Here is a 12,412-nt window from a genome sequence, read left to right as displayed (position 1 = left end):
AAATATATATATATATTACTACTGCACATCAACAGTACTTTTTCCTTGCTTCGGACCTCTGCCTGTAAATAATAGTTTAGGAAGATAAGGTAATTGTTAAAATGAGCATATTGTCGCTGTCAAATACAAAGCTGTCCATCCAGCTCTGTACGCTTATCCTCGCTCGAGTTTTTTTTTAAGTAAAAAAACAACAAGGACTCGATTCTCCCATTAACTCATTCACTGCCATTTACGGCTATAGACGTCAAAAATTCATTTTAACAACTTCTATTAGTTTAACATTTTTTCCACTTTTGTTATCAAGAGTATGAAAACCTAGAATTTTTAAAACTGTACATTTAGATATGAAATGTGTGATCGTAATTAATCGCATGACTTTACTAGTTAACTCTCGATTAATCACACATTTTATATCTGTTCGAAATGTACCCCCCAATTTTTTTCCTAGGTTTTCAAACTCTTGTTAACAAAGGTGGAAAAAATGTTAAATTAATAGAAATAGTTCAAATGAATTTTTGACGTCTATAGCTGTCAATGGCAGTGAATGAGTTAAGATTGAAACACTCAATAGTGGGGATGCAACAATAACTGCAATATTAAAATTGCCACAATATCGTTGTCATTTCACGATATTAAGTGGCACATCCCACCACCCCCCAAAAAAAGAGGTTGTATTCAGCACCCTCTGGTGGTCAGTTTATCATTTATTGCAGTTAAATTTTAATTAGGAATGTTTTGGCGGTTACAAATCAGTCATTAGCAAATATTTTTCAACATCCCCATAAAACAACAAAAACTACATCAGCCGAACACATCATTGTGACATAGACCATGATACTCGAGCACAAGTTCGTTACTGCGGTTATTATGCACAAAAACACAATATTGCGAGTTTTTACATAGTATCGTGAGTTTTTTTTTTTATATCACCAATCTCTGTACAATAATATGCTAATTATCATATTGTGATGTTTAGATATCGTTACATCCCTATACTCATTGGGTGCTAAGTAGCAAATGGGCAAGATTCACTGACAAGAGAGGCCATCTGGAAAACACAGAAAAAAGATTTGTGAATGTCATTGATTTTTTTTTAAAATGCCTTCAAACCAGGGGCGGGGCTACATGGTGGCCAGGCACATTGTCACTCTCTGGCCACCCCACAAATGAATTTTATTACCTGCACATTTCAGGATGATACAATTGATCTGAATGTATTCCCGATTAATTTTTGAGGAAGGAGGAAACGTCGCCAATCATAAACTCATGACTTTAGCATGAGACACATTTTCAACGGTGCTAATGCGATTAGGACATAAAATGGAGCTGTGCAGCCTGAAATGCAACAATCAGGACATTGTCTTATTTCCAAAGTTGTTTTTTTCTTCTTCTTATAGGAAAGAACTTTGAAGCACGTATGTCCGTCTCCACATGACAGAGGAAGGACATCAGCCAACTTGACTGGTGCTTTTTGTCCAGGACACACGGGCCTGGCTCGGGTCTGCCAGATGGAGGTGGGATTATCTCCACACGGCATTTGACCCTTCATTTCCCACATAAATCTGACAAGAATGATTCACTGAAACTTGTTGATCGCAATGCTGAATCGGACGATCATGTCATGTTTAAAATACTGACTGTAATCCAAACAAGTTCTGCATTTGCAATTTGAAGCATGGCCAATGATTATGTAACATAGCCATGATAATGACTGAGCACTTTTCCTAGATAATACTGCCCCAGGCCAGGCGACATGTCAAGTCAGTGAGAGGAAAATACACGTACCCGTGACACGACTCTGCCATCTTGTGGCATGCCAGTGGAGCAACGCTCCTCTCATGAGTAGTTGCAGCTTCTAGTCATGGAAAGACATCATCCTTTTAATCCATACATTTTCAACCCATTTTTAAGACCATAAAATATTGCAAACTTACCACTGGTGGATGTGCGGGTCTCCAACAAAAACGAGACTACAACTCGAGAGACAAACAGTTAAAAGGCCATAAACGATAATAAATTCCATTGCATACAAATAGCAAAGAGGTTATAGGGATACTGAGCCGCCATGACAAATTTCAGGATGAACATAAAATCTCAGTTCCAACCCAAGCCTTCCATGCAGTCGCGGTCCATTCAATGCCAGTGACAATAAAATGATCTGGATGACTGACATGACTCACAGTCAGAACATTCTGTTTGATGCCTTGCAATGGTGAGGTACGGTGTGGGTTGATTACTGTGGGCGACTCATGAATCAAACCCTCCGCCAAACCCCCAAAATGAATATCCCTAACATTTCATGTGTAGTGTAGAAGGAGTTCGGTGCTATTGAGCCGTTTCTGTTGGTTTGTCTAAATGCAAAATATCCCCGTGATGTACTTGTGGAACCGGGAGAGAGATGTTTATTTTGGAATTACTGTATTCATAACTCCAAAGTGGGCTATGACATATTTGTGAGCTATGTGCAACAGCGATGTTTTTTTTAGGAAACCACGTAGCAACTTAAGCGGGTACTTTTTCTTCATTTAAATGTTTTTTTTCTTTTCTTTTTTGTGTGTGATGCCACCACAGATGGCTAGCCGTGATTGCAAGAGGTCAAATTTGATGAAAACCATGCAAAGGCCCAGAGATGGAAATGACTGCAATAAAGTCAAGGGTCTGGCGGCTTACTACAATATAAACATCTTCTATTGCGCTTGGCCTCATTTGGGTTGCGGGTGAGATGGAACCATTAATCGGTTGCGAGCCACTCACAGGAAACAATGCAGACAACTGTCCACTGACACTTAACTTCATACCTTTAGAAGAAGAAAAAATGCAAATGCAGTAGTTAAGTCATAATTACAGTAAGCATTTACATGACAAAATACATCTAGGACATAAATATAAACAGTGTTGGGGAAGTAACTAAAGTAACAAGTAACTAAAAATAATTTTACTTTTTCCCAGTAACAAGTGGTGTAACGAATTACTTAAGTGATATTACATTGACTTTTTCCCCCCTCAAAAGTAATCGTTACTATTTTCATTCTGACCGGACAAAAAAATAAAAAAACGGTCATTTGATTTGGTGTAAATTAATTTGCCAGCAGTTGTGGATCTCCGGAACTGCGAACAGTAAACTATAAACGACTGCAAACATGGAGGACGAGTTGAGGAGGCACTACATTTACTGCTTGGAAACACAACCATTATTTTAGATTTTGTGGGGGCCCAAAAATTCGAAAAACTTTGTTGTCCGACCATTCCACGGCGAAAAGCCGTACCTCTAACCTCTTGAAACACCTCGAAAAAATACAGCACAGTAGAGAGAAATGCAAAGTAAGACTTTTGGGGTGAAAGGATGAAGTTAGGGAGAGAAGAAAAAAGTAACTCAAAGTAGTAAGTAACCAATTACTTTTGTTAAGGAATAATAAGCAAAATAATTGCTTTTTCAAACAAGTGGTTAGTAATAAATGATATAATGCTGATCTTGAGTAACTTGCACAACACTGAATACCAACTCTCTGGTACCCCACAAACCAAAGCAGCTACATCACTTTTATTAGTCTTTTGTTTATTGACACTTTTGCACCACTTGTGCATGAATGTACACCTTTCAAAAGCGCTTTGACATGAATGACACGCGACACAACCAAGCATACAAAACCGTGCAACCTAAATTTAACATGGAGGAACCAAGGGATGCAATCAGATCTTTTGAGACGCATGTCCGTGAATTGAGTTGTAAGGAAGTTAACAATTTTCGCCTCGGCGAAAAGCATCCCGACAGAAAAGAATCCCAAGAGAGCCTCTTCCACTTTGTGCGAAGAAGCCGAAGATGTTGATGTGTCCGTGAATGCGCATGACAACAGCGACAACACAGTGACATCTGGCGCCCCCTGCTGGCTCCAATTGCAGCCTTCTGCTTCTGCTGATATCAGTCCTGTTTCAATAAAGGCGGATCCCAAATGGATTCTCACCCTTCTGTTGTGTGTTCTCATGGCTCCATCACAAGAAGAAAGACGATGAGCAGGAAGAAAGTAGGAAAAAAAAAAAAACTACACTCTATCCTGCAGATGGTCCCGTTGGAATGCGGTGACAGTTAATGGATGGTAAAAGGAAAAAGACAAAAGAAATTCTCGGTTCGTGACCATAACTGGTGTATTAGGTAATAATTAATTAGAGACAGTGGCGGGCCGTTGTTTCAAACCTGAAATGAAAAGTGCTCGCTAGAAGACGGAGATGAGCGCAAAGACGCCGTAGAGGAGTGCGCACGGGTAGGCGACCAGCAGCTGCTGGCCGTCCATGGCCAGCGCCGAGATGAAGATTTTGGACGCCGACAGGCTGCACCAGCCGATGATGGCTGCCGTGAGGACGATTCCCAGCAGGCCCCTGGACGGGGCGGCCACAACGAGATGGAGCTCAAGCGACAAAGCTCAATCAAAGACATTGGAAAGCGAGCAGACCGACTCACTGTAATGAGAAGAGGACTCCGAAGCTGGACAGGACGATCATGGGAAGGAGGCAGTAACCCAACACGCTGGCCACGCAGCCGAACGACACGCCTGTCATGCTCATGAGGTTGAGCAGGCAGTACACGCCCAGGCAGCCGATTGCGCTGATGCCGTACACGTAGCCAAACTGGATCTTCCCGGCCTGCACATGAACAAACACATTATTTATTTTTTTACTTGTAACAAATGGTATTGGTCTGTGGAAAAAAAACAATAAAAGTGGTAACAAACATCACAATTTTTGTGCAGTTTTAATGTTCAAACTGTGTAGAATTTTACTGTCTTACAATAATAAATATAATTCTTCATAATAAAACCGCTCTCATTTTTTTGATGATAAATCCATTTTTAGGCGGCACGGTGGCTGACTGGTTAGCACGTCCGCCTCCCAGTGCAAAGGTTGTGAGATCAAGTCCGGGCTTCGGCCTTCCTGGGTGGAGTTTGCATGTTCTCCCCGTGCTTGCGTGGGTTTTCTCCGGGTACTCCGGTTTCTTCCCACATTCCAAAAACATGCATGGCAGGTGAATTGGACACTCCAAATTGTCCATAGGTGTGATTGGGAGTATGGTTGTTCGTCTTTGTGTGCCCTGCGATTGGCTGGCAACCAGTTCAGGGTGTACCCCGCCTGCTGCCCGAAGCCAGCTGGGATAGGCTCCAGCAACCCCGCGACCCTTGTGAGGACAAGCGGTACAGAAAATGGATGGATGGATGGATGGATAAATCCATTTCAGTCTCCTCCAAATTTTCCACATTGCGCATCCACATACCACTTGGGACTTGCGTGTTCCACACATGCACATCGTTTGACAAAGAAGACGGCACGGATCCAATGTGCCAGTCTGCACTGCATGTGTATGTTCATTTTTTCCACAAGCAAATCACATGTAAGCCATTTTTTAAGTGTGTAAGACACTTTTTTGACAGTTTTTGAGTCAGTTGATTGTATTATGTTTTATTATGTTCTATTAATATTGGCAATAATAAAGGCTTTCACAACACAGTAAGTTTAACATACGAGTAGTTTATCATTGGTTCATCTACACTGTATTTACATTTTTGATTTTTTTTTTTTTAGATCTACCACTGAAAGTACATCAGTTAAAAGCAAGATGGATTGTTTTGTTTTTGAGTAAATTCAGTGTGATATGTTAAAAAATATATTTACAATGTACTTGCAACAACAATTCTGCTCAAACAAAATGTTAGTAGAGCTACTTTAATAGGGTGATGCATTGCCAACAATTAAAAGGTAATGCAAAAAGCATGGAATTGAAATATTCAAGGTAGCAACATACGCTCCTTGAGGCAAATTTTGAGTCGTTTTGATACTATCCTCATGTAGCGATTTACCAAGAGAAGTGTTGCGCCGAATGCCAAGCAGAAGACCATGGGGCCAGCCAGGTCCGTCTCGTTCATAATACTGCCGTCTGCCGCCTTCAGAGGATGGAGGACTGTTAGAGTCTTCTGCCAGATGTGATCAAAGTTGATGCCTAATTCTACAACAGAGACAGTAAATAAATCATCTAAGAAAGCTTCAACGGACGGTGACAGCTTCCCCGGTGGGTTGCTACCTTCCAGAAGCGGCGGCTCATCATCAAAAGTGCTGCTGTACATGGACTGCGACGAGGATGGGGTGTAGGTCTGCGTGGGCTGGAAGATTTGTCCCGTGTATGGCTGCTGGGACTGCATCACTCCTGGGGCGGGGTAACCCATTTGCTGGGAGTAGTCATATTGACCGGATTGCCTGCGGAACAAACAAAACAAGCACTCAACAACGACAACAAAAGCTTCAAATTAAGATAAATATTGTCACTGTCAAGCAGAAATCTCCCACATCTTGTCAATTTCATTTTTCTCTCTCTCCACAAATCAATATTATTGATAGTCACCTGTGAGGACAAATTACTGACCAATCTAAAAGTGTTGAAAATGCTATGTTAATTGCTCAAAACACATGGTGTTTTTTGTTTCCTTTCAAACACCAGTGATATTATATGATCATTGGGAGGGGTAACAGAGGAGCGGCGTTGGTGTGTCACACACTTGTTATATTGATTTTCATTGCTGTAGTCATAGCCAGCCTGGTTCTGGTCATCTACACTGTAGCTCGACTGGTAGAAGTCCGTGTTGAAGTTGTCAAACCCAGACATCTCTCACTGCCAAAACAAACAAAACATTTTCAGTGCAGGTAGGAATTTCTAGTTTTGCTTCTGTCATCACAATTGACACGCAACAAATGACATTTTTTGTATCTAAAGAGATGCTCCAAATGTACCCGTGCCTCTCGCGTGAAGATAAACGGCATAGATTTTGATGTGCATGTACCCCGCCAAGTTTCCAAGTAAATATAATTCATCCTGTCCAGAGTAGATTATATTTAAACACGGTGTGTTCAAACTGATAGTTAAAACAAAAGTTCCACATCAACTTAAGACAAGTGAAAAAAAAAGAATGTCCCTCTACAAGAGCTGTATTTACATAAACATTACTCTTTTTATTTTATGAACAGCATTTTGTAAGCAACTATGGTTGTTGTTGTTGTTAAGTGCTTGATAAATAAAGTTGAGTTATTGACTAACTTGCAGCCAGCTGTTAGCCACTGATGCTAACAGTAAGGCTACCATTTTTCTCCTACTCCGCCTAATTCATAACTAATCAAATGATGATGATATTGTACAATACAACAGTCACCACCCCTCAATTATCGCCCGTTATCAAATGGACATGTTTATGTTGGAAATAATTCGTACCGTTAACTTAGCTAGCAGTTGTTTGTCTCGACGCGCGCGCTGTAGTCGGACGAGCAGACTTTTTCGGCGCTACACAACGACAGCGACTTTAATTTCAGTCGAACTAATTGGTGCCAACGTTGTTCATCGGAGAGTCCACGAATGAACACCTACCCTCGGAGATGGATAATCCGCCCGGAGAGCTGCAAAACGCCAATTCGGTAGCGGCTGCTACGTGTCAAGTGGGAAGGGACATTTTCCGGGATGGAACATGACGTCACACACCGGAAACAGCCTAGTCTTTTACACAAACTGTAGCGACACGCACATGAAATAAATGGTATTACACATTACAATCACAACTTTGTAATAATAGAAAATCGATTATTTTCAAGGGAATATAAATGAATGAATGAATGAATGAATGAATGAATGAATGAATGAATGAATGAATGAATGAATGAATAAATAAATAAATAAATATTTCTAGATCCCTCAGGAGGAGCCTCTGGTATAACCACATACTACACCACTAATCAAAAATATCACAAACAGGTGAATACTGAAATAATGATAATCCAATGGAAGAATTTCTGTCTCTCAGTATAGGTCACTGTCAAATAATAATAAAAAAAGGCATATTGGTATTCAATTAGAAAAAAAAACTGTTAGGATGAACCTAAAATGCAATATAATCTTAACAGGTGAACTTAATTTGACCTCCCCAAAATATTTTAATACACAACGTATCACAACTGCTTGCAAAAATAAGAAAATGAAGCGCAAAATACACATGAAAAAAGACTCAAGGACGCATCTGTCGAGGAAGGATGCATCTGTACTCCTACACTCGCTCGTGACTTCTATTTTGTTGACATTGGGATTTTTAACTACATTGTTGCAATATGCCTGGCTGAAAAAGAGCTGACGAGACTGAGGATATAAAATCTTCTCTTGCAAAACTCAAAGACATGATCACCGAAATACTTGAAATGAAAAAGAGCATCGAGCCACTTCTGCAGGAAATTCAGCAGTTGAAGAAAGAGACACAAGAAAAGATTGACGTATTGTCGCCTTGCAACAAAAAGTGGATGATTTGGAACAGAATCTTCGAATCAACGATGTGATAGTTACAGGTATCCAGATTGCGCCCGGCACAAGTGCAGTTGATTCTGACCAAGCTTCAGCAAACGAGACTGTGGAACAGCAAGTAACAACTCGAGAGAGAGATTTGGGATTAATTGTGGATCCAGCGCACATTCAGATGTGCTTTTCGCTTCCAACTGGGGGACACGAGCACCGGCAGTTCTGATCAGGTTTGTTGACAGGAAGTAAAAGATTGCTCTTTTGAGAGATAGCTACAAGCTTAAAGGTAAACATGTCTACGTCAATGAAAATCTCACAAAACAAAATGCTGACATTGCCAGAAGGGCGCGACAACTGAGAAAGAATGGATTTATCGAGAACACATGGACGAAAGACTGTCGGATCTTCAAACAAAAGAAGATTCATCTTCTCAGAAGAAAATACGGATCGTGCAAAGGGTGGAAGAATTGGCCCGAGAGACAATAACTGTTATCAGTAACTCACATCATTAAATTGTGGATTATGTTTTACCCAAATGAAATTATTGTAACATATTACTAATTTACCCTAAACTGGAGCTGTCATGATTTGAATAATGTAAATATTGCATATGATTACTTGCTGACACTGCCATGGTTAACTCTTGTTTATACAGCTGCATTGATAACATGTATTGCTGTTCCTGAAAGAATGTAAACATTGTCTGTCTCTATTTCTGTTTGAACATTTGATGTAACAAGCACGGCTGTCGTGATAAGGTTGTATTGTGGCTGCAATGTATCTGCTGTAAATAGTTACAATGGGGTTGGTGATGTGGCTAGCGGGGGCTACTCCGCCGGGTGGGTTGGCCTTGGTGAGCGCTCAGGAGTATCAAGATCTAAGCATCATCGAATGCTGGCAACAGTGGTGGCTGAGCTGACAAGAATGGAGTGAACATTGCTGTGGACACAATGGGCAGAATGCAAGCCGATCTACTCTTCTGGAAGCCACAACATGTGTGAAAGCTGATCCAAGGTCAGCGAAGACGCTGCTGGTGAACGAGTATGCGCTCGCTTGGTTGCCTGGTTGGGTGGGCCTGTTGGTGGCGTCCGGGAACCGATTTACCAATTCCAAATGTTTAGTACTAGCTGCAACTTATACATGGACATTACTCAAGATGAGCTGAGCGAGGAGTGTGCAGACTTAAGTCTGGGATTGATAACGATATGAATCAATTACTTTCATAATCATTGTATATGACTGATGCGTATAGTACGAATCGATGGGAATGGGTTACTAATAAGCTATGGCTTCTACTCGTCAGCCCTTCTTTTGGATGTCAATGTTGCAAATGATATGATGTAACCTGTAATAATGTGTCCGAAAGGGAAAAATGAATAAAACAAAAAGCCCTGACTTTTGTGTGAGTGGTGTATATTGTGAATATCTCTCTCTCAAACCTCTGAGTGGCATCAAATGGTAAGTGGTAATTCATAGAGGCGGAGGAGGAGAAAGATGATTTACAGGACACACGCTGTGCTTATGGCAAGAGCAAAGGCAGTCTTTCCCCCATCCACCCACCGGGAAGTTGAGGAGATAATCAATCCCACTTCTTGCTCAGAACAGCACTGCCACCAAACATCGCGGGCCCATCACAGCTCTTTGACGGTGGGTACGTGATGATGTGCTCGATTCAGCATGACATACGATGGGAAGGAATGGAAGAGATACAACATAAAGCACAGAAAAGCCACACACAAAAAAACACCAGTGGGATGTTTTCAGTTCTAGTAGAAACAATACCATTCTGCATTTTTTTTAAATGATATTCTCTGGGCGACATAGTGCACATCTGTCCTAAATGCTACGAAAAGCCCACTAGAACATTTGAACTTTAGTTGGGGGTCGTTTGGGTTAATTTGTAGTTAATCAGATAAACTTGTTTGTGCTGACTCCCATTCAACATGAGTTTGAATCTGATTGGTTCATTCTGAACACAGCCCTACACCCAGTTATAAGGAGGTGTGCACACTTGTGTAGCCACATCACAGTTTTATTCTTTATTTTTAATACTCCTCTCGCAAAGATAAAAAACAAAAACAAACAAGTATCAGATTATAGGCCACATTAATGATGGAAGAAGTTTTGGAAGGATTAATCTTGGTCTCATTTTTTTTATATCACAAAACCTGACATTTTAACAGGGGTGTGTAGACTTTTTATATCTCTTGCACAACTGCGTGAATATGTATGATGTTTATACCGTAGCACAGGGGTCACCAATGTGGTGCTGAGGGCACTAGGTAGACCTTGAGGACCACATGAGTAGCCCACAGGCTTGTTCCAAAAATAGCTCTCGCATTGTGATTTCCTGGGAATGTTGTATAAGTACAGAAGCATACTGCATTCACGTGATATAAGAAAAAAAAATGTCATTTTTTAATGACCTTGTTTTTTTTTTCTTCCATATTTCTTTTTACTGTTTTATGGATTTTTTTTCGAAATCTTTTTCCAGTTTTTTGGAGTACTTTTTGTTTGTTTTTTGGAATGATTTTGTTTCCTGTCACAATACATAACATGTTAAAAACAAAAAACAAAAGCAAACTGAAAGGAATCTTAAAAACAGACAAATAAATCAATAAAACAAAAAATAGTAATAATTTTAAAAACTGAAATTATATATATATATATATATATATATATATATATATATATATATATATATATATATATATATATTAGGGGTGTTAGAAAAAATCGATTCGGCAATATATCGCGATATTACAGCGCGCAATTCTCAAGATTTTTTATTTGTGTCAACCAATTTTTGTGGTTGATTTAGCTGATTTTCTCTTGCAGTTTGTAATAATCATGTATCAAACTAAACAAATGTACAAATATTGGAGTGACTGAAAAATGATAATAGGCTGTGTTTTTAACTGCAAAATTATTTGTATTTTACTCAATGCATTGAAACAAACTTCAGCCCAAAATAAACTTTTTCTTTTCTTTTTGGGACAAAAAGTAGGACAAGATGGCAGCAGCGGCATATGCAGAATAGTGCGCTCTTCATCTTTTCTTCCACTTTTTAATCATCTCTCCACTTGAGGAGCTCGCCTTACATCTTCTTAATACACTTAATGAAAACAAAATTGAAAAGAGCTGCAGAGGGTAATTGAATTTAGGGCGGCGCACGCTCTCATAATTGCCTTCTTTTGTGGCGTCGCCGCTGTAATCTTGCCGCCGCTGCCTGACTGCATGAATGGATTTCAATATTGAATTTCTTTTATTGCAGCGAGCCCTCATTTCTGTACGGATCCTCAATTAAGATTTCTCTCTCCGCCTACCCCCGATCAAGTTGCGACCAATCAAACTGTTTTACGTTACATGCAGATCTTTTCTCCTTTCTATAGTGTCGGATCAATGCTCAGTGATGCAAAGCAAAAGTACTCACTAAGGTACACAATGTAATCAGAACCTATTCAAGAGCCACAAGATAAATAATTCTTCATCAAAATTTTTGATTGACCATCAGACAGTTAGAAAGTCATATAATGATTGATTTGGATTAGCTTAGCAACACAGCTCTCAGCACAATGAAGTTCATTTAATTGAATTTGAAATTTACATCCAACCTTTGAGGACCCGTTTTTCGTTCTTTTGGTATTTCCATAGACAGGCCCAGTTAAAAGTGGGCATTTGCTCCGTTGTGGGGCTGAACACAACAGACTTCATTCCCAGCCAATCAAAGTGGCTCCCCTCATTCCCTTTTAAAATCATGGTGGAAGTATCATTGACCCACTGGAGTCCGTGGAGGAGATCGGCGCGAGCAAGGTTTGTTTTTAAGCAACTGCAAGATGGCGATTGAAAAGTGGGCACTTGGACAATCGTGCATCTGTGTGATGATAAAGATGATAATAATAAGAACAAAAAACAATGCACTCATCAATAAACTGATTTCTACAAGGATTCAGAATGATCGATGCACGCCGATGTCCTATTTATGATATGAAATATAATATGAACTCAACGGAACGCAGAATCAGTCTGCCCGTGCTTGGATCAAATCCACCAAAACCAACTTACTCCACCTGCACCACAACTTAGACTTGGTTTCACCTG

The 12,412-nt window shown here is 40.0% G+C and overlaps 1 protein-coding gene across 2 annotated transcripts; it reads right to left on the bottom strand.

Moving 5' to 3' along the window:
• Window positions 1-3,521: 3,521 nt before the first annotated feature.
• Window positions 3,522-7,537, bottom strand: yipf5 (Yip1 domain family, member 5). Of its 2 annotated transcripts, XM_086098463.1 has the most exons (7): window positions 7,400-7,537; window positions 6,540-6,652; window positions 6,068-6,240; window positions 5,847-5,992; window positions 4,457-4,638; window positions 4,193-4,374; window positions 3,522-4,052 (listed from the first exon to the last, which is right to left on the bottom strand). In XM_086098463.1, the coding sequence occupies exons 2-6, from the start codon at window positions 6,644-6,646 to the stop codon at window positions 4,212-4,214; spliced, it is 771 nt and encodes a 256-aa protein (XP_085954589.1). In that variant the 5' UTR covers window positions 6,647-6,652; window positions 7,400-7,537; the 3' UTR covers window positions 3,522-4,052; window positions 4,193-4,211. The 2 variants fall into 2 exon arrangements, with proteins under 2 accessions (XP_085954589.1, XP_085954588.1); XM_086098462.1 differs by having other exon boundaries at window positions 3,522-4,374.
• Between the last annotated feature and the right edge of the window lie 4,875 nt (window positions 7,538-12,412).

Source organism: Leptonotus elevatus, chromosome 16 (genome assembly GCF_054856555.1).
Source record: "Leptonotus elevatus isolate MCC_2025b chromosome 16, RoL_Lele_1.0, whole genome shotgun sequence".
Classification (NCBI taxonomy): Eukaryota; Metazoa; Chordata; class Actinopteri; order Syngnathiformes; family Syngnathidae; genus Leptonotus; species Leptonotus elevatus.
The sequence above is the reverse complement of the archived record's forward strand: the minus strand, read 5'-3'. Positions and strand labels throughout refer to the sequence as shown.